Here is an 18865-nt window from a genome sequence, read left to right on the forward strand (position 1 = left end):
AGTGTAATGGCCTCCCAGGACAATGTCTAATTTTGGATGTTTCTTTTTTTGCAATGAATAGTTCTCCTCTAATGCACATTAAACTTTAGAAATCATAAAACTTTTCAAAGCACGAAAACTCTCAAAGCTTTTCAGAGACTACAGTAGTAACAGCTTTCCTAAAATTTACATTGATCACGGTGGTGTACTACGTTTTTATAAAGTGTTGCTGAGATACCATTGCTATGTGAGTTATTATCCTGTGCAAGCAAAGGAGTTGTGCAAATAATTAACTTGGATTGGTCTATTGGAGAGGTCAGACTCGGGAGGGCTGGATTTGCTCTGTGTCTGAAATGAATAATTTACCTGCAAACATAAACAGCAAAGCACAGTCTGGCCCAGGCAATGGCTATGCAAAGTTAATTTTCTAAGTAAATATTTTCTCCCTTATGCTCTCCTCTTTAATAGCTCTTCCACATTATTTAGACATGTTTACACATTCAATATCTGAGCTAAAAAATCCAGAAAATTTGACAAAATAGCATGAAGGTGGATTTCTAGTAGCATTAATTTCTGGAAGGGAATATTCATAATTCTTGGTCTGTGAGATATGCTAAATGAAAATATGAAGGGAAGAAAAAACACATTTTGCTTGAGATAGTTTTCTCCATGCTGCTAATCCTGTGTTTCAGACTATAAGAAATGCAATGATTTCCAAACTCTTTGTTCAGCAGTCTCCACCAGTAGATACTGGAATACTCTCCCAGTCCCTGATACTCTCAGGCCAAAGACCAGTCTACAGGAGTATTTGTTGACCTCCTGTTTGTTTTCCAGAGTGTCTTCCTCGTAGAAAATTGTTGTGCAGTAGAAAGAAATAAGTATTTTTAAAATTACTTCTGTAAGAGACTCAACTCTTGTACCAAGGTTAGAGTGCTTAATAACACATGATTTTCTGGTCTACAGTATTAGGAAAGTAAAATCAGATTGATAAGCACTCCTAATCCATCAAAATTAATTGATGGAGGGGTGTCTATCCCCATCAACAGATTTTTCCGGAGCTCCCTTGGGTAAGCGATTTACCGTAAGTGTTGAATGGAGCAAACTCGTGGCCATGTCTCAACTAGAGAGAGAAGGGTAGTGAGCTAACAGACATGTGTCCCCTACCTCCTCAGAACAGGTCCTGATTGTATCAGTTACTGGGACCTGTGTGTAAAGCTCCCAGACTTTTTTCCAGACACATTTACAACAGTTTGACTAGAGTTTGATCATACACTGAATGCCAAATGCTTTAAGTGTAATTAAAAATTCTAAAAATTCTCAACATCTCAAGCAGTCTTATGCATACCTGTACATTCCTTCTGCATTTCTTAGTTCTTATTTATTAAGGAATGTCTGTCCATCACAATCCAGCTCTCCCACTGGGTTTCAGACCGAACAACAGTTTGGCAGGTGATCAGCAGAGCTAAGATGTCTGATCAAAAAGCCTCCAAAAAAACAGGAGAATGATGCTGATGAACACTTTAGGCATATCACTTAGGCAGGTTTGCTCTATTATCCTTATTTTCTCTACCTCTTTGGGATTTATAATGAGGTTTACTAGATTCTGAAGCCAAATATATTAAGACTTTTTTTCTCTTTAGAAGTGTTCAAAACAAGTGCAGCTGATACCTTACTGTGGTTGTGAAACATGAAACTAAACCATAGAATCATATAAAATAGACATTTCAACCTTAAAATTCTAGAAAACTTTTTTTTTTTTTAATTAAGTAAAATTCTGTGGTTTTTTTTCTAAAATATTACTAGGGAAGTTCATCAGTACACCTAAATCGCAAAGGTAGTAAACAGTGAGGCCTTCCAGTTGGGTCAAAAAGACAACTACATCACATGGAGATCAGAGTAATACATTTAAGAGTTAGGTAACTGAAGACAGGAAATGCCGCAATGAAGTACAAAAGGGGATAAGAAAAAAGGGGAAAAACTGGGGTGAAGAGAAAAAGAAATACGGTGTTTTCATACTTCCTTCTTAAAGTCAACAGCATCCTCATCAATGTCTGTAATGTGCCCTTTTAGAAGGGTGGATATTACTTGTAGGGATACAAAATAAAGCTCAGCCTTTAAGTTCTCAAGTTTCTTCGTAAGGGTTGGACTAGTCTTGGCAGCTCACACTGCCAGGAGCTTGTTTTATTAAGAATCCCATCTTTGCTTGTTTCCTCTCTTCCTGTGTCTCAGCCTGAGCAAAGAGCTTTTCTTCCAGATGGAGGTCCCCTATTTTGCTGAATGAGTTGTGGTTCTGTTTCCACGGGCTTCATAAAACAGGTTTATCACGAAGCAGGATTTAGTAAGAGGGGTAGAACAGCCTTTGGTCAAATAAACCAACTCAGGCACTGGAGAACTCATGTTAATACTATCAGTGCCACCTACTGCTCTATTTCTAAAGTACAGCATGTGTACATCAGTAATTGCTACAAACTACCGTAGCTGCTGCCTCCGGTAAAATTTGACTCAATGTGTATGAGCATTTTTAACATCTGTGGCTTATTTTTTCCCCCTACAATTAACGTAGGCAGACCTTGAACCGCAGTTATGTTTAGAGCAAGCTGGACCTAGACAGTTACCTCATAAACTCCCACACACTGAGAGCGTTTCTTCCCTAACATGCACTTTCTCGCTTGTGACCAGGGAGGCTAACATTCATTTTCCAGCAAAAAAAGGCTGTCTGAAGTGGTTCTTCTGGGGGAGCTGTAGTGTGAAGACAACATCCATGACTCACTTCCTGATCAGGGTGGTGTGCTGAGTTAATTCTTGCAGAAAACTCTTTTAACCTATAGAACGCTCTGATTTCCTACCTACCCCAGGTAGTAAAAGCCACAGCTGCTCCAAAAATAATGATTCTCAGCTAGGCTTTTTTTTTATAAATTAGTAAATAGGGCAACTCAGACCATAGGGACAAAAAGACACCCAGCCAATAAAACCGGAATCCTTCCCTGGGCAGGCTGTAATGCCTTCCAGTTAATCTAGAAAGGAAACTCCTTTCCCAACAGCACAGCTGAGCCCCACTGTTAGCTCCACTGGCTGGAAAGGCAAGGCAGTTCACCCTTCCTGTCTCTCTCTCCCAGGTGTGCTGCTCCATCCCCGCTTGCCAGGCTCTTTGCTGAGTCAGCTCTGGTTCCTAAGTTGGTATAAGTTTTCTGTGCCCTTATGTTAGTTTGGCAAGCTGTCTCCATCGGCTCGGCGATGGGTCTGACTGCTGTAAGTGCAGAGTGCAGAGGAAGCATGAGTGGAAGAGCAACTCTTTCGGGGGATAGTTAACAGTTAAGTCAGGCTCAGCTGTATTATACTGTGTTGAGGAGACTTCTATGCAGCTGGGCTGCCTGTCTTGTAAACTGATTGCCTTGGACTTGTTTTCTCTTAAGTGAGCTCAGAGCGTTTCCTTCTATGTTACTATATAGTCCATGTCTGCTGGTGCAATGTTCATAGAATCATAGAATGGTTTGGGTTGGAATGGACATTAAAGACCAGTCAGTTCCAAATTCCCGCCATGGGCAGGGACACCTTCCACTACACCAGGTTGCTCAAAGCCCCATCCAGCCTGGCCTTGAACACTGCCAGGGATGGAGCAGCCACAGCTTCTCTCGGCAACTGTTCCAAGGTCTTACCACTCTCATAGTAAAGAACTTCTTGATAATGTCTAATCTAAATCTCCCCTCTTTCAGTTTAAAGCCATTCCCCCTTGTCCTGTCACTGCATACCCTTGTAAATAGTCCCTCTCCAGATTTCTTGTAGCCCCCTCTATGTACTGGAAGGCTCCTCTAAGGTTTCCATGGAGCTTTCTCTTCTTCAGGCTGAACCACTACAACTCTTTTAGCCTGTCTTCACAGGAGAGTTACTCCAGTCTTCTGATCATCTTCATGTTATTCTCTACTGTGCCAGAGATGCCCTGAATCTCACCTGGAGATTCGCTCACTGCCGAACTTCAGATTTTGGGCAGGTTGTGCTCTAAGCCCAGGATCTAATTCAATTTATGCAGCTTCTCAGCCAGACGTGTAAGCACATAAGCATCTTCCAAGCAGGCAGTTGCTCTGTGGAATTTTGAGGATCTCAGGTTCCAGGTTAGGGACCAACATCCCTGTAGATGTGTGTGCACCGCTTGCAGGATCCCAAATCCTTGCTGGAGTACGACAGGATCATACTGTTCCCTGACTTATTACTTAATAATTTACCAGGGCAGAGGACATGGGCCAGAGGCTAGAAAAGAGCTGTGGCATAGAAAAGCCAGGCAGAAAATCAGGGACCAGGACTGCAAGGAGGACCAAAGTACTTGTCAAAGTAGAGATAGAGCCTTTCTAGGTCTGTTTGTAAAAGCTCTCAGAGCTGCAGGGCTGCTCAAGAGCACAGTGAAGCCAAAAGCTTACACAGAGCCCTGGGAACACAGCTGGAATATATTGTGGAGGAAGGGTATAAGGTAAGCTAGCGCTTACTTTAGCTGGTGAATTGCACATGAAGTGATAACAGCCTTTTACCTGGCAAATAATCTAAGAGACATCATGTAGAACAAGTCTACTAGCCTGGTTGGTAAGTGGCCTAGAGAATGTCCATGGATGTTAATGGGAGGGTGTATCTCGAGGGGAGGACTCAGGGGCTGGACTTAAATCAGGTGGTGAACTCAAAGTGTTGTCCCTGCCGGAGTTTGCTCAGGGCAGTGCTGAATTTACAGCTATTGAGTTTCAGCTGTCCCTGAGGTGGTACGTACTGAATACTGTGGCTGAGGAGCTCAGAACTATTTTTTACCTCCCTCTAAGAGAAGAAAAAGAAAGAGGCCTGGCCCCAAAACAGCCAAGACCTTTCTCAGGTCAGTCTTAAATTCTTACCTCTACCAGCAGCTGCTTCTCAAGCCCTGAGGATTTCACTGAGCCAATTTAATGCTGGTGGTCAGACAGTTTAAACCCATTAGCTCTCAGCTATCTGAATAATTTTCTCCTCGGAGCCCAGCACTCTGGCAGACTGCTCTAACCAGAACTGCACAGACGTGCCACATTAACTGGACATTTGCTAGCTTTTGTGGCCTGTGTGTTGAGCAGTTGAGGGCTGAAGAAAATGCCTCTGGCTAGATCACTATCCATGACTTCTCTTAATGGGCTTCCTCAGTGGGAGGATGAAGACCTACCAGTGGAGGACTTGTTGCTCTTTGAAGTTTCTTGGGAAGTTACCAACAAAGGTTTGTACAACACTCTTAGGAGGTAGTATTACTGTTTTCATGGGAGCAGAGGGAGGCATGGAGGGCTTGGACAAGAAAGGCATTAAGAGGAGATTGGGAAACAGTGTTCTGCAGAGCTGCTGTGTCGGAAGGAGTGCATGTGTAGTCGTGCATGTGGTGTGTGGGCCGCGTTTGCTTGTGCTTGTGTGGGATGAGCATATAGTCAGGGTGCCTGGGTGTCTTTACATGTTTCACCACCAGGGATAGGTTGTTTAAACAAACATCTAAGTGTTATGCCCGGGTGTGCATATGTATGGATATACGGATGTTGCTTTGCATGTACTTACATTTTACCTTCCATGCAAATACATTTGGGAATGTAACACATGACAGTGAGCTGTAAAACAGACTTAATATTTGGAGTAGTTTAACAGTCTCCCTTGGCCTTCTAAAGCAATGTGGAGGAGAGGCCAAATTTGAAATGGGTGTAAACAAACATGGCTGCATTGAAGTCATTGAACATGTCAATGACCTGCAGAATTTATGCGAGCTGAAGCCCTTTTGGACTGGTCTCTGCAAACACAGGGGGTGCTAGACAAGGACTTTATGCTTTGTGCATGTGTACAGATTGAAAACTTGCTCACTGCACGCAGCTTGTCAGGCAATGTGCATGTGGCTTGTTATGCAAATATCTTTCTGCCTCCATCTCTAATTCACTAATCAAATCATCCCCTTTCAGCTAGGTATTGTTCACCAAGGGGGAACGGGCTCTGTTTTTGCCACAAAAGTGAGTTAAGTATGAGTAAATGAGTGGCCTCATGTGCCTTATTGTCCTGTCAGATAAATAGAGATTAGTCAGGAGAGGGGATCTGTAATCTGTTCAGATTTTAACTTCAAAGGGGAAACATCTGTGAGGTGAACAGACAGTGCCAGGGTTTATCCCCATGGTGAAACTGGAATTACTATTCTGCAATAGCTTCTGGTATTTAATCTGCACTGCAGTGCAATTTTACATGGCTCTTTTTAGGGTGGTGAGAGGTATCAATACCCAGAGGTAGTACAGAGTAGCTTTTGCAGTTTAAATCCTGTGGGCTTATTTTTCAGTAGCTTCATTTAAACTTTTTGTGTCAATTTACTACTGTCTGAACGTGGATCATGCAGCATTTGCTTTTGAGTGTGCATGTTAAGTAAGGCACTGGCAAGCAGATGGCGGCAGAAATCTAGGAAATTCGGGTGTTCCCGCTAATATCTCTGAACTCCATAGCCTATATATTTTCTGAGTCATCTGGACTAACTGGTTATAGATATCACCCAATATGTTTAAGAAAAAGTAAAATGTGATTAGATTTATCTTCCTGTGTACAAAACACAGTGAATCTTTTAACCACTTCACTGCAGCTGAGTCAGCTGATACAGCTAAAATATATTATTCTCACATTTTATGAGAGAATTAATGAGAGTGAATATTTATTCAGTTAGTTTAAAAATAAGGGGCTATTAACTATACCAGTTACCAAACACATATATTCAAATGGGTTGACCGAACTAGTCATGGCAAACAATTTCTTCATTAGAACCAAACCTCTGTGCAAAGTTTCCATTAACCAACCTTGACTGGAAACGTCTGTGCAAAAATCTTTAGTAAGCCTGTTTCAGCTTATTTTTCTGGTAAATTCTTGATATTGATTTTTTTTCATGTATTTTCTAGGCAATTGAATGTCTAAATCACGTGGTGAAATACAGTTCCCTGGTGACTTTAACTTTTATAAACAGTTCTTGGAAAATGGTAAGGCACTGTGTTTCATAGAAGTGACAGTAGCCAACAAAATACAGGGAGTCATCACAGAAGATAGATAAGCTATTATTTCCTTAGCCTGCCCTGTATGTTTCCCACCTCCTTTAACAGACAGATGAACTGTTTATTTGACTAAGTAGGCTGACCCCACATAAATTTAGTACTGTTGTGTGTTTTAGTGTTAATATTGCTGTATATGTTTCTAATATAGAGGGAAAGACAAGCATTAGCTGGTTTATTGCTTGAAAAGCTAATTTTGAGCATTTATCATGAAGGTTTCTTTCTTCCTTTCTGGTAATGCAAAGGTGTGCCAGAGTAGTTCAGTTTTGGTTTGTATTGCTAAAGCGATGTAAAGCTGCTGCTGCCTACAAGAGAGAGTTCAAGTCTTTATGTTACCTTTGTGTACATCACCAGGTGCTTGGCTATGGGTGCGTTTCCTCATTGACCAGTGCTGCTTCTTAGTGGTTCTCTGTGCAGTGACAATAAAGCTGAATGTCCTCTTCCATATGAGGAACATGCTACCACAGCTTACAGGTGGCTCTGTTTCCATACCTGTAATCAGTGCCCTTTACAGGTGCTGAGCTGTTTTCTAAACGTCTTAAATATATATTCTCCTTCAGAGTCTGAGGATGATGAGCACATCTGATTACATAGTATAAGAGGGTCTTTATGTGCCAGGCTGCCCATGGGGAGCAAGTGTTTACTGGGATTTCCCTGATGGAGCTGGTTCGTACTGAAGAATGAGATGCAGCTGTAGGGAAGGACAAGTCAATTGTATGAATTCAGTGCTCAGAGATCTACAAGTTTCCATTATTCCAGGGTCTCATCAGCTTTTTCTCAGCAGCTGGCATACTGAAGGTGTCTCTCTTTTTTTGAACTCCAGATCATTTAACACGTGCTCTAATAAGGCAAAGCTTTCTACTTCTCCATGCTTTCTTTTTATATTCTCTCTCCTGGCTGCTGACTATGCTAAGTGGCAACCTCTGATATCTGTGTTGGAAAGCATCAGCATCTCCGTTTCTCTTCTTTCTTCTCTTCTCTGTCTGGAGCAAGCAAATATAAGGTAGCTGAAGAAGAAACTGAGAAACAAAAAAGGCTCATTTGCCACTGTCACTCTCTCTTTCCTTTCCCCCATGTCATGTGAAAAGGAACTTGCCACCTAAACAAAACATAACTTCAAGATCATCTTGGCTTGAAAGTTCTCTGCCAAAGAAATAATAAAGTGTAATTTGTTTTGTAAAATTTTCCTTACTTTATTTGGCTATTCACTGATGGGCAAGACCCATACTGTGAAGTGGATCTACTGTGTTTTGGTGGCAGTAGGTCAAAAAAGCAGGCAGGCAAGGGTCCCAGTGCAATACAGTTCCACACAATCTGATAGTAATCATGGGCAACCTCAGTATTTTTTGCTCTACCCCTTCTGTCCTGACCACTGTGCTCTGGTAAAGCCAGGTCTGGTCAAATATCTGTGCACACTGCAAAAGAAGGCTGGTTTTGTTTCCTCCATAACAGGAAGACCAACTTTGAGGACAGGAACTTCTTGTGTCGAAAGCCCCGCAGATGGAAATTATCGACACGGAGCGGTCAAAAGCCATTGCAGGAGTAATGGTGGCAGTCCTGGACATTTTCCACAGTGAAAATGACTCTATCCTTTTCAACTTCTTTTAAATGTTTACCCACCGAAAACTGAAGTATTTAACCTGGGTAGGGGGAAGAGGTCTGTAAGATAGAATAACAGCACTACTTTAATGGATTTTCAGATACATTAATAAGAAGGGCTGAGAATGTTCAAAATCTGGTCTGTGCCGTATAAAGATGTCTTCAAAATAATTCCAGTAATATTTAGGTTCAGTATCTCCTACTGTACTACTACAGCTTTTAGACAGAAAATAGAAGAATGCTTAAAAATGCTGGGCAAACAGCCAGCTTGTATCATCACTCAGCTGTGAACAGATTAGCTCAAGAGTCATTGGTAGATGAATCTTAAATATTTTTTCCCATCCCTATTAGAATGAAGACTCTGCTAAAAACAAACCTTGTTCAGCTCTCCCTGGAGAAGAGCTCTGTGCACAGTTTCTTTGGTGAAAATCTGGACTCTAGGAAATTAAATCCTGAGTCCACCAAAGTCAGTAGGAGAAGCACTTTACCTCTTCTGTGTTAACTGTCATTCCATGGTGAAAGTTCCTTGGGAGAAGGTGGATGCTGTTATCTGTGATACACCTGAACTAACACACTCTGGGAAGTTGGGTTGTGTTGGCATAAACTTGGCATAAGCACAGCATCAAAGCCCAGTGCATTTTTTGAGTGGGATGGTATATCAACCTCAGATCAATCTCAAATAAAATCTTGTGCATTGCAGATGATGCACACAGAAATAGCTTCTGTACCATGGACATATGTCATAAATTTCAGTGTTTCAGTATTATTTCAGAATGTGTTTGGAATGCCAAAATTTCACAGAATTTGGAGAACTACTATCTTCTGATGAGTCTTGGTTACAAAATTAGCCAAAAAAAAAATACATGAAAAACATCTGCTATTAGAAGATGCTGGGTTTTTTTCACCTGACACATTCTACAAACTTATTCTGTAAATGCTCCCTAAATATCAAAACAGGCAATAAATAAATAAATAAATTTCCAACCAAATGTTAGAAAAAATAATGTTCAAGCCCATTTTTATCACACCTCTATAGATCAGAGACTCATTCTGACGGGAAGGGGTGAAAGGATGGTTGGTGTGATTATTAATTGTGGCAGTGAAGTCAGTTTGAATCCTGAAGATGGGGTCCCAGTGCTCTTTTGGATTCCATGGCAGCTGCGGTCCTCAGGAAAACTTCATGGCCTTCAGAGTGGCCTGGTCATAGCAAAGAGGCTGAAGAGCCCTGGGAGTTCCCTGATCCTCTGTCTCTGTAGCAAAGGTATGTGTGGAAGGACTCGTGATCAGTGACTATCTCCACTTATCTCTGTCTCATGTGCATAGCTTTGTTTCCTGTCTCCTTCCTCTTTGGTTTCTGCTGCTCCTACTGTATGTCCTTCTGTAAAGTTGCATGGGTGGTAGAGCAGGTAAAATGAACGGTGGGTATCTCTGGCAGTTTTGGGGAGTTTTGGCAATTCCATGCTCAAAGGATATACAGATCCAGAAGACATTTTTTTTTTTGCACGGTTCCTGGCTAATCATGGGAGCTGTAGACCCTTCCTCGTCAGGTGACAAAAGACACTGGCAATGCATCTTTCTGTGTAACAGCTTGCCGCAGAAAGAGCACATCTGCATATTAGATCTTGCACAAAGATCTCCAGGTGCATAGTTAGATCTCCATTTCTGCCTAATATCATCATCAATAGTGGTATGATATTGTGATACTGTTCTTGACTCAGACTTTTTATTTCGGTGGTTCTGATGTCTATCCTGGAGGGCTCTAAGGATTTTAAATATACAAAAGAAATAATGCACCAAGACTTGAAATGAGAAAAGAAGAAAATGGCTGGAGTGTTGATGACTCCTTTAGACAAATTCATAATAGTGGTAACGCATTTGAAAACATTGTAACTTTTAAGAATAATTCTATGAACTATTTTCTGAAAAAAAAAATTGTTTTCATCTTTCATCATTTTTTTAAAGAGGTCACTAAAAAAACCAAAACCAAAATCCAACTTTTCTTAAATGAAAAAAATCCTTCATTCCCAAGCATTTCAGTCCCTCTTTCCATGCCAATTTATTCCTCCCTGGAGAAAGAGGAATAATGAAAAAGAAATAAATGGGGGAAAAGATTTGTTGTTGATTTCACTTTTAACTTGGTTTTCTTTGTTTTTCTTTTCTTGTTTCTGGTGAAAAAGTTAAAAACACTTTCTAAAAATAAATAATAGAAACATTTTTCTCTCAGGGACATTTGAAAATGATTAAAACTTAAAATGTTTGAAGAAAGCATTTAGATGGAGATCAGAACATGTAACTAGCCCTGCATCCACATTTTACTGCTAATTCCCCATGTTTGTGATGATCTGAACCAATTATCTGGAGCTGATCTCTTCTGATTCTGCAGCTATTTCTCTTTTTGTCTTTTAATGTTTGTTTTAAAACCTGTTTCAAAGTAAAAAACTTCAGAGGTGGCATACAGAAACTTGCAACATCCTGGGATTTTGGTACATCTCTGTTTGGAAAAGTTTTGTATTTGTAATATGACCTTAAAACATCATATAGGAGAAGAATAAGGTGTTGGAAGTAATCGGAGAGTTCTTTTAGGCTCCAAGTGAATATGTAAACCCTTATTCTCTTACTCAGTGGGACATGTAGTGCATTGCTTACATAGGTATTTCCAGGGAATTCAAAGTAACTGAGCACATATAAGCTCTTAAGGATATATGATGTATTCCTTGAATTTGTTATGGCAAAGTGTAATTTCAAAAGCCAGTACATTATTCTAGACATTGCTGTGCTCTTCTCAAGAAGTCTTTTTTTAAGTTATGCCCAACACTTCCCACATACATAGTTTCACTTGCACAGTTTCCCTCCCCTGTCAATTAAAGCTTATGCACAGACATGCTTTGTGAGTCATATTTCCACAGGAACAGAAAAGACAAAAGCGAGTTTTAGGACCAGGTAACAGAGAACTTTTATCACACCTAGCTTCTGAGGAGTTTTTACAGTCAGGAAAAACTTACTCTTGTTTTTACCCTAAGTACTTTTTGTTGCATTTCTGGCTAACCTGTACCCTGAAATGTTTTTCTTTACCTTGCTGTGCAACAGATTACAACGGCAGAGCACAGCACACTCTCCACTCTTCTCAGAATAGGCTTTCTGTACATCTTTGGCAGGGCATGCCTTAGGACGCACAGTGATCCTAAGCAAAACCTTGTGAAAAGAAACAGTAGGCTCTTGACTATACAAACCAAAGGTCCAGACTGTCTTCAGGTCCTGAGCTGCAGCTTTCTTACTACTCTTAAAATTAATAGCTGTGGAAATTTGGCTACCTTGCTGATCCCAATGTTGAATGCCTTGGAGTATGAAGGTTGATCTCCACTGTTGTGATGGTGGTGAAAAAGCTTTGCATCACTTTATGACTAGAGCTTTATCATGTTATTTAGTATCTTTCATCTTGCAAGTACATATTTTCTCTTTTCCCTGGGTCACCAGGCTGCTCTGCACAAAAATGTTCCCTTATTGTAAGCTCTGTATTTCTGCCAATTAAAACCAATGAGTTTCTTGACTAAGATTTCTACCAAGCCCCATATTTATCCCTGTTGAAGTGCCTTATGCTCATATGATGTATTTACCACACCATAAGAACAGATGCATAACTGTGTTACTCTATGGGTTGAACATTGGTTTGTCTCACATAATTAAAATTATATGTTTATCTGAATATATATGTTTTCATGCCTGCCCAATTTGGTGGCCTTCTATGATGGGGCTACGAAACTGATGGACGGGGCAGAGCAGTTGATGTCATCTACCTGGATTTGTGCAAAGCATTCAACACTGTCCCACACGACATCCTTGCCTCTAAATTGGAGAGACATCAATTTGATGGATGGACCACTGGGTGGATAAAGAACTGGCTGGATGGCCGCACGCAAAGAGTTGTGGTCAATGGCTCAGTGTCAAGCTGGAGACCAATAACGAGTGGTGTCCCTCAGCAAGTGTTGGGACCGGTCTTGTTTAACATCTTTGTCACTGACATGGACAGTGGGATTGAGTGTGCCCTCAGCAAGTTTGCCGATGACACCAAGCTGTGTGGTTCGGTTGATACCCTGGAAGGAAGGAATGCCATCCAGAGGGACCTTGACACACTTGTGAGGTGGGCTGATGCCAACCTTATGAAGTTTAACCATGCCAAGTGCAAGGTCCTACAGCTGGGTTGGAGCAATCCCAGGCACAGCTACAGGTTGGGCAGAGAAGAGATTCAGAGCAGCCCTGCAGAGAAGGACTTGGGGGTGTTGGGTGATGAGAAACTGAACATGAGCAGGCAGTGTGCGCTTGCAGCCCAGAAAGCCAACTGTATCCTGGGCTGCATCAAAAGGAGCGTGACCAGCAGGTCGAAGGAGGTGATCCTGCCCCTCTACTCTGCTCTTGTGAGACCTCACCTGGAGTATTGTGTGCAGTTCTGGTGTCCTCAACATAAAAAGGACATGGAACTGTTGGAACAAGTCCAGAGAAGGGCCATGAGGATGATCAGGGGACTGGAGCACCTCCTGTATGAAGATAGGCTGAGAAAGTTGGGGCTGTTCAGCCTGGAGAAGAGAAGGCTGCATGGAGATCTCATAGCAGCTTTCCAGTATCTGAAGGGGGCCTATAGGGATGCTGGGGAGGGACTCTTCATTAGGGACTGTAGTGACAGGACAAGGGGTAATGGGTTAAAACTTAAACAGGGGAAGTTTAGATTGGATATAAGGAAGAAACCCTTTACTGTAAGGGTGGTGAGGCACTGGAATGGGTTGCTCAGGGAAGCTGTGAATGCTCCATCCCTGGCAGTGTTCAAGGCCAGGTTGGACACAGCCTTGGGTGACATTGTTTATTGTGAGGTGGGCAGGGGGGTTGAAACTAGATGATCTTAAGGTCCTTTCCAACCCTAACTATTCTATGATTCTATGAATCCAAGCTATTCAATTAGTCTTATTTTGTGAGCAGGGGCACTTGAAGGAAATATATAGTTGTTACTTACCTAAGATTTCTCTAAATCCCTGTCCAGAGGAGCCGTGGAAGAGTATGATGTTTGTAAATTAGTTTCTTAGCTTTCTAGTCCTAATGAAGTGGAGAAGAATAATCTTATGCATAGATTCCCTTCTGCGGTTCCATGTCTATATGACTTGAAACTCTTGAACTGTGAGCTTGATTTAAGAACATACATCTGTAAGATTCTTGTCATCTTAGGTATGATTCCATTTAAGAGACTGACCTTCTATTTATTTGATTAAGTGTGGGTTTCACTTAAAATCTGAATATGTGAAGCAATTTTACTGTATATCTTATCTACAAGTTGGAGCTTACTCCAGAGCTTTATGGCCTGTGCCCTTTTCTATTTCATTTTCTTTGTGACCTTCTTTTGCAGTGGGAGGCATTTACACTGTGATCCAGACAAAGGCCAAAACTACAGCAGATGAATGGGGTGAAAACTATTTTCTGGTTGGTCCCTATTTTGAGCAGAATGTGAAGACTCAGGCGGAAGCATGTGAGCCTCCAAACCCTGCAGTTAAGAAGGCAATGGACACCATGAAAAGCCAAGGGTGTCAGGTAAATCAGATGTGCTACTGCTTCCCAGGGCAACAAAGCTGACTCTGAGGAGATTACAGTTTTGGTTAATGCTCTTGCCATTCCACTTGACACAGCAATCCTGGTCAATGTCACAATGGGGAAGCCTCAGAATCCACTGTTAGAACAGCAGAGTCAATTCATTACAGGTTATTTTTGAGGAAGAACCAGTTTATCCAATTACAGGTTTTAACTCCAATTATAGGTTTTAACAGTTATTTATCTGCAAGTCTGCTTAATTGGATTAATGACTTATTTATCTAGTCTCTAAATACAGTGATATTTTAGTAGATAATATGACTTTACTTTGACTGTACCCCTACATTTGGTGCTCTTGTGCTGGAGAGAGAAGAGTGTTCCGCTAGCTCACATTTTTTCTTACACAGCATTGATTTGAAAGCCAGAAAGAGACAAACCACAGGGTGACTTAAGAAAAGCACCCAACTGACAAAGAATCTCCTTCCTCAGATCAATGCAACTAGCTGTCTGTTTCCCAGGAAGAGAGGTTAAATCACAGCACAAGTATGAATTCATGTGTATCCTACACAGTTTTTAACCACTGTTTTCTCTGTGATCTCAAACCTCATAGCCTTTATGTGACTCAGTTTCTTCAATAATCAGCTAGGAATAAAATTCTTAATGAAGCTGATCTGCTGAAAGGAATAGAATCTGCTGTGTTGATGGGCAAGCTGCTAGGCTGCAAGCAGCTGCAGCCTTGAGGACAATTGATTGCCTGAAAATAGGTGGAATTTGCTAAATTCCACACATGATAAAACTGACCTCTTTTCTTGAAAGTCCTCATCAGAGATTAAGAGCTCACCTCCACTCTGATTCAGCATTGAGTCTCCCAGAGGTGCTAGTTTGCAGGAGGAAAAATTGTCTGCTTATTATGTGTGTCAAACAGATGTGAAAAGCATTGAGAGGCAGGCACAAGGAAGCGTTCTTACAAAGTTCTGTTGCTGAAGGGCATGGCATATTTTAATGTAGAAATTCATAAAGTTCTTGGACTGTCACCAGCCATGGCACTGTCAGTGTGATATCACCCTCTGTAACAACAATTCTGCTGCTATTAGGATCTAATGCCCCACTGCATATCGTGTAGAAGTGTATTGATGGATGTAAATATGCAACAGCGTGGGAAAGCGTTTGTCAGGGACATTAACATTGTGGGATGCTTACATTGTTCAGGCAGAGATTCAAACTAAAATGTCTAATCTAACTGCCATTTCATATTTCTAATCAAATTTTCGTAAGTGATTGATCAGGTTCTCCATGGTGCCACAAGCTGTGTAATATTCCTTTGTTTAGAAAACAGCTAAAGTCTGTGGGGCAGATTAATTGAAATGCTATATATGCACTTCATGCTGTTTAGGCAATATGTTCAGTTTAATCAGCCAACTCTGCCTGCCTAACATACGTTGTGTTGCTGGAGTATTCATATATAGCAGCAAATCTGTCCCAGGTATGTCAAGTATAGCTTTGATATCTAATAATGATGCTGTATTTTCCAGGAGCCGCATTTACCGTATTAACATTTACGTCTGGATTTTGCTTATGCATCACAATATGTCCCTTTAAATCAGGGGACCTAGGAACACTTCCAAACTTCTCAGATCACATGTTACTTGCCACAACCTAACTCCATATTTAGCTGAATTCTGGGTTCACACAAACTTCCTGCTTTTTAACCTCATTTTCCTAAATAAGGAACCTAGATAGCCTGAAATAAGTACATAAGGAAATGGCCCTCCTTCACACACCTGTCTTTGTCACACCCTGGGTTTTTTTTGTGCGAACAGGTCTAAGAGCTTTCATCTCGCTGTTTTCAAGACTGGATCTCAATTCAGCCCACTGTAGCTGTAGGGCTGGGTTCAACCCCTGGCATCTCAGGGGTTAGTGAATTAGAAGAGATTGAAAAGTGGATAAAAGATTCCTCCACGTGGAGTATAAGCTACACTAGCCTCCCTGTAGTGCCTTGTTCTTCCTAGTTAGTATGTCTCTGCTACTATAGCCTTTTTGATGGTAGGATTAAAGTGAAATTTGAATGTGCAGAGCAGTGCAATCTGTAATGCAGCCCTAGCTGTGTTGTGTTGCCTTATGACGGGTCAGCTTACTCTCCTGGTTGGGCAGGTAGTTTGTATCAGTGAAGTTCTAAATACTCTTAGAGGTGTTTAACTACATCCATTCAGGTAAAGCAGGAAAGCTGTATTTTTAGGTTGATGTGGTTTTAGGTATTATTTATACATTCTGATTGATCCTTCCTTCCACTCTGACAAATGGCATCAACTGTGCCGCTTGGGTGGAATGAGGAAATGTCATGGTACATGCAGGTCCCAAACACCTATCCTATAAAATCTATCACTGGTAATCCAACATAAATGGCAAAAGATTGGTGGCAAATCTTAGTGAAAAAAATAAGAATTTTGAAATAAGAACAAAAATGGTATAGATGCTCCAATATATCATAAGACCTTATTCAACCTAGTCTTCCTAAACTTTTTTTAATGGAAAAAAAATGCATATTGTGATGAAAATCTGAAATTAAAGTCTTAAAACCAAATATTCTTAAAGATTGTAATTTCCTTTCACCCTTGCCTTTGGTCCAGTATTACTCCATGTATTTTGCAAGGAAAAACACAAACCTTAGGTATGTAGATCACATATTCCTTATGTAAAATTTTGAGATTTGATGGATGAAAATAGTTATGCTAACTGGCCTTTACATTCACTGTAACATTTTCTGGTTATATCCTTGCCTGTTCCCCATAGGTCTTTTTTGGAAGATGGCTGATAGAGGGCAGCCCATATGTCTTACTGTTTGATATAGGATCAGCAGCTTGGAACTTGGACAGGTGGAAAGGTGACTTTTGGGATGTCAGCAATATAGGGATCCCTTTTCATGACCGAGAAGCCAATGATGCTGTAATTTTTGGATCGTTAACAGCCTGGTTTTTAAAAGAGGTACAGTTTTTAAATCTAGAGATTTTCAAATTCCAACCTTGTCAGCGGGGCAGAAACAAAGCTTTGGTATGCACTTCCTGTTCTCCAGTTTGAAAACTGTGATTTTAAGGAAGTTGATACTTGATGTAGATCAAATTGTATTTAAAACTTAAATCTTAAGTGGTCACTTAACTGTATTTTTTCTGGGAGAAGGGGGTGGGGAGGGGAAGGCTCTCCTATGTGAAGTCTGCTGTGTCTTTACTGTCACTTCCCCCTCTGTTTCTTCTCAACTCCCTTATTTGTCATCAGATGCTCTTACAAGTAGGATCTCAAACTCCCTCTTTCTCACCTATGGTAGTTAAGTTGTCACACTCACAGACTGTCCTTGAAGTTAGTTAAGCCATATTTCAGCAATTAGATACTACCTTGCACAGGGAATATAGATAGAAAGCATTAATGATAGCACTTTGACTTCACATGCGACTGTATTGCAGGCTACCTAAAAAGAGGAAACTGTTAATTTGCAGAATAATACATCTGTCATATTTTCTTACCAAACAAGAGTTTCAACAGCAGACGAGCAAGTTAAAAGGAAGAAGAGTGACTCTGCTCCCCAGCACTCTAGGAAAGATACTGTTCTGAGGCACTAGTGAGGCACATGTGCCTCTTGACCTAAGGATTAGAGCTTGATGGGAATCAAGACACGACTGCTTAAAACACTGTATTGCTTTGTGATGTGAAAGAAAGCAAGCACACAGAGCAAGGAATGAAAAAAAAAGAGGTTTCTGCAGCTGAGATGGTGGGCAGGATATAATGTGTGTTTAATGTATGTTCTTTCAATTGTTTTCAGCTTTCCTGTCAGTTTGATGACAAGCCCAATATAATTGCCCACTTCCATGAGTGGCAGTCAGGAGTGGGTTTAATATTGTCTCGATCTTGGAAGCTTCGTGTGGCCACAATTTTTACTACCCATGCGACTCTGCTTGGGAGATACCTTTGTGCAGCCAGTATAGATTTTTACAACAATCTTGACCAGGTAAGAGACATTTTTATCATTCCATCTTCCCACCCCACTCCCCCCTCAGCCTACTTATTAATTCTTGCCAGTCATAATAAGTCCTTCTACTTTCAAGCTTTTTAGGTGTGCTTGATTTGTAACTAACAAATGTAAGAAGTATTTTGAGTTCAAAAGACCCACATCTGTTTCTTGGAATTTCTGAAGACTGTCTGGTGGTTTTGGTTTTCAATGTTCCATTTCCACTCAAAGCATAACACAAATCAACATTTCAAGGACCCAGATGTCTTTAGCACTCCCTTCAGCAGAAATACATTACATGATCTAGGATTTCTAATATGGTTACAGACAAACTGAATTCAAGATTATTTTGCATTCCCGCGCTTATTGAGGGTAGAGGTGGTTAAAAGGCTCAAACAACTGCCTTATTCATTGTCCCTGCATTTCCTTGGCTAAAAGCAGTAAAGAAAATTACTTAGTTAGCAATTTTCAATTGGATGTTTGAAGCTTGACATACTGTGGAGCAGTGTCTTCCGAAGACAAGTTCCAAGTAGTAGCATGCTACTGGCCTTATTCAGAAGCACAGAATAGGTTGTCATTCCATTGTACTTCAAGGAAACAGCTTCTCCCTCTTATTTTTTTATTTCCTTTTCTATCAAAGGCAACTACTGAATCTGCTGAACGCACTAAGAGT

The 18865-nt window shown here is 40.8% G+C and overlaps 1 protein-coding gene across 4 annotated transcripts in view; it reads left to right on the top strand.

Moving 5' to 3' along the window:
- The first annotated feature begins 4266 nt into the window (after nucleotides 1-4266).
- The window catches only part of GYS2 (glycogen synthase 2), a 42930-nt gene continuing 28331 nt past the window's right edge, over nucleotides 4267-18865 (top strand). Inside the window, exons 1-5 of one of the 4 annotated variants that reach the window (XM_062634771.1) lie at nucleotides 5058-5194; nucleotides 6882-6959; nucleotides 14017-14198; nucleotides 16986-17177; nucleotides 18007-18192. In XM_062634771.1, coding sequence (XP_062490755.1) covers nucleotides 6890-6959; nucleotides 14017-14198; nucleotides 16986-17177; nucleotides 18007-18192 — 630 coding nt within the window. In that variant the 5' untranslated portion in view covers nucleotides 5058-5194; nucleotides 6882-6889. Of the gene's footprint in view, nucleotides 4552-4647; nucleotides 5195-6881; nucleotides 6960-14016; nucleotides 14199-16985; nucleotides 17178-18006; nucleotides 18193-18865 lie in introns of those variants that run through there. The other 3 variants (XM_062634773.1, XM_062634770.1, XM_062634772.1) reach the window with 3 other exon arrangements.

This window comes from Pezoporus occidentalis, unplaced genomic scaffold, assembly GCF_034315485.1.
Source record: "Pezoporus occidentalis ecotype Australia unplaced genomic scaffold, CSIRO_AGI_Poc_V1 ctg44, whole genome shotgun sequence".
Classification (NCBI taxonomy): Eukaryota; Metazoa; Chordata; class Aves; order Psittaciformes; family Psittacidae; genus Pezoporus; species Pezoporus occidentalis.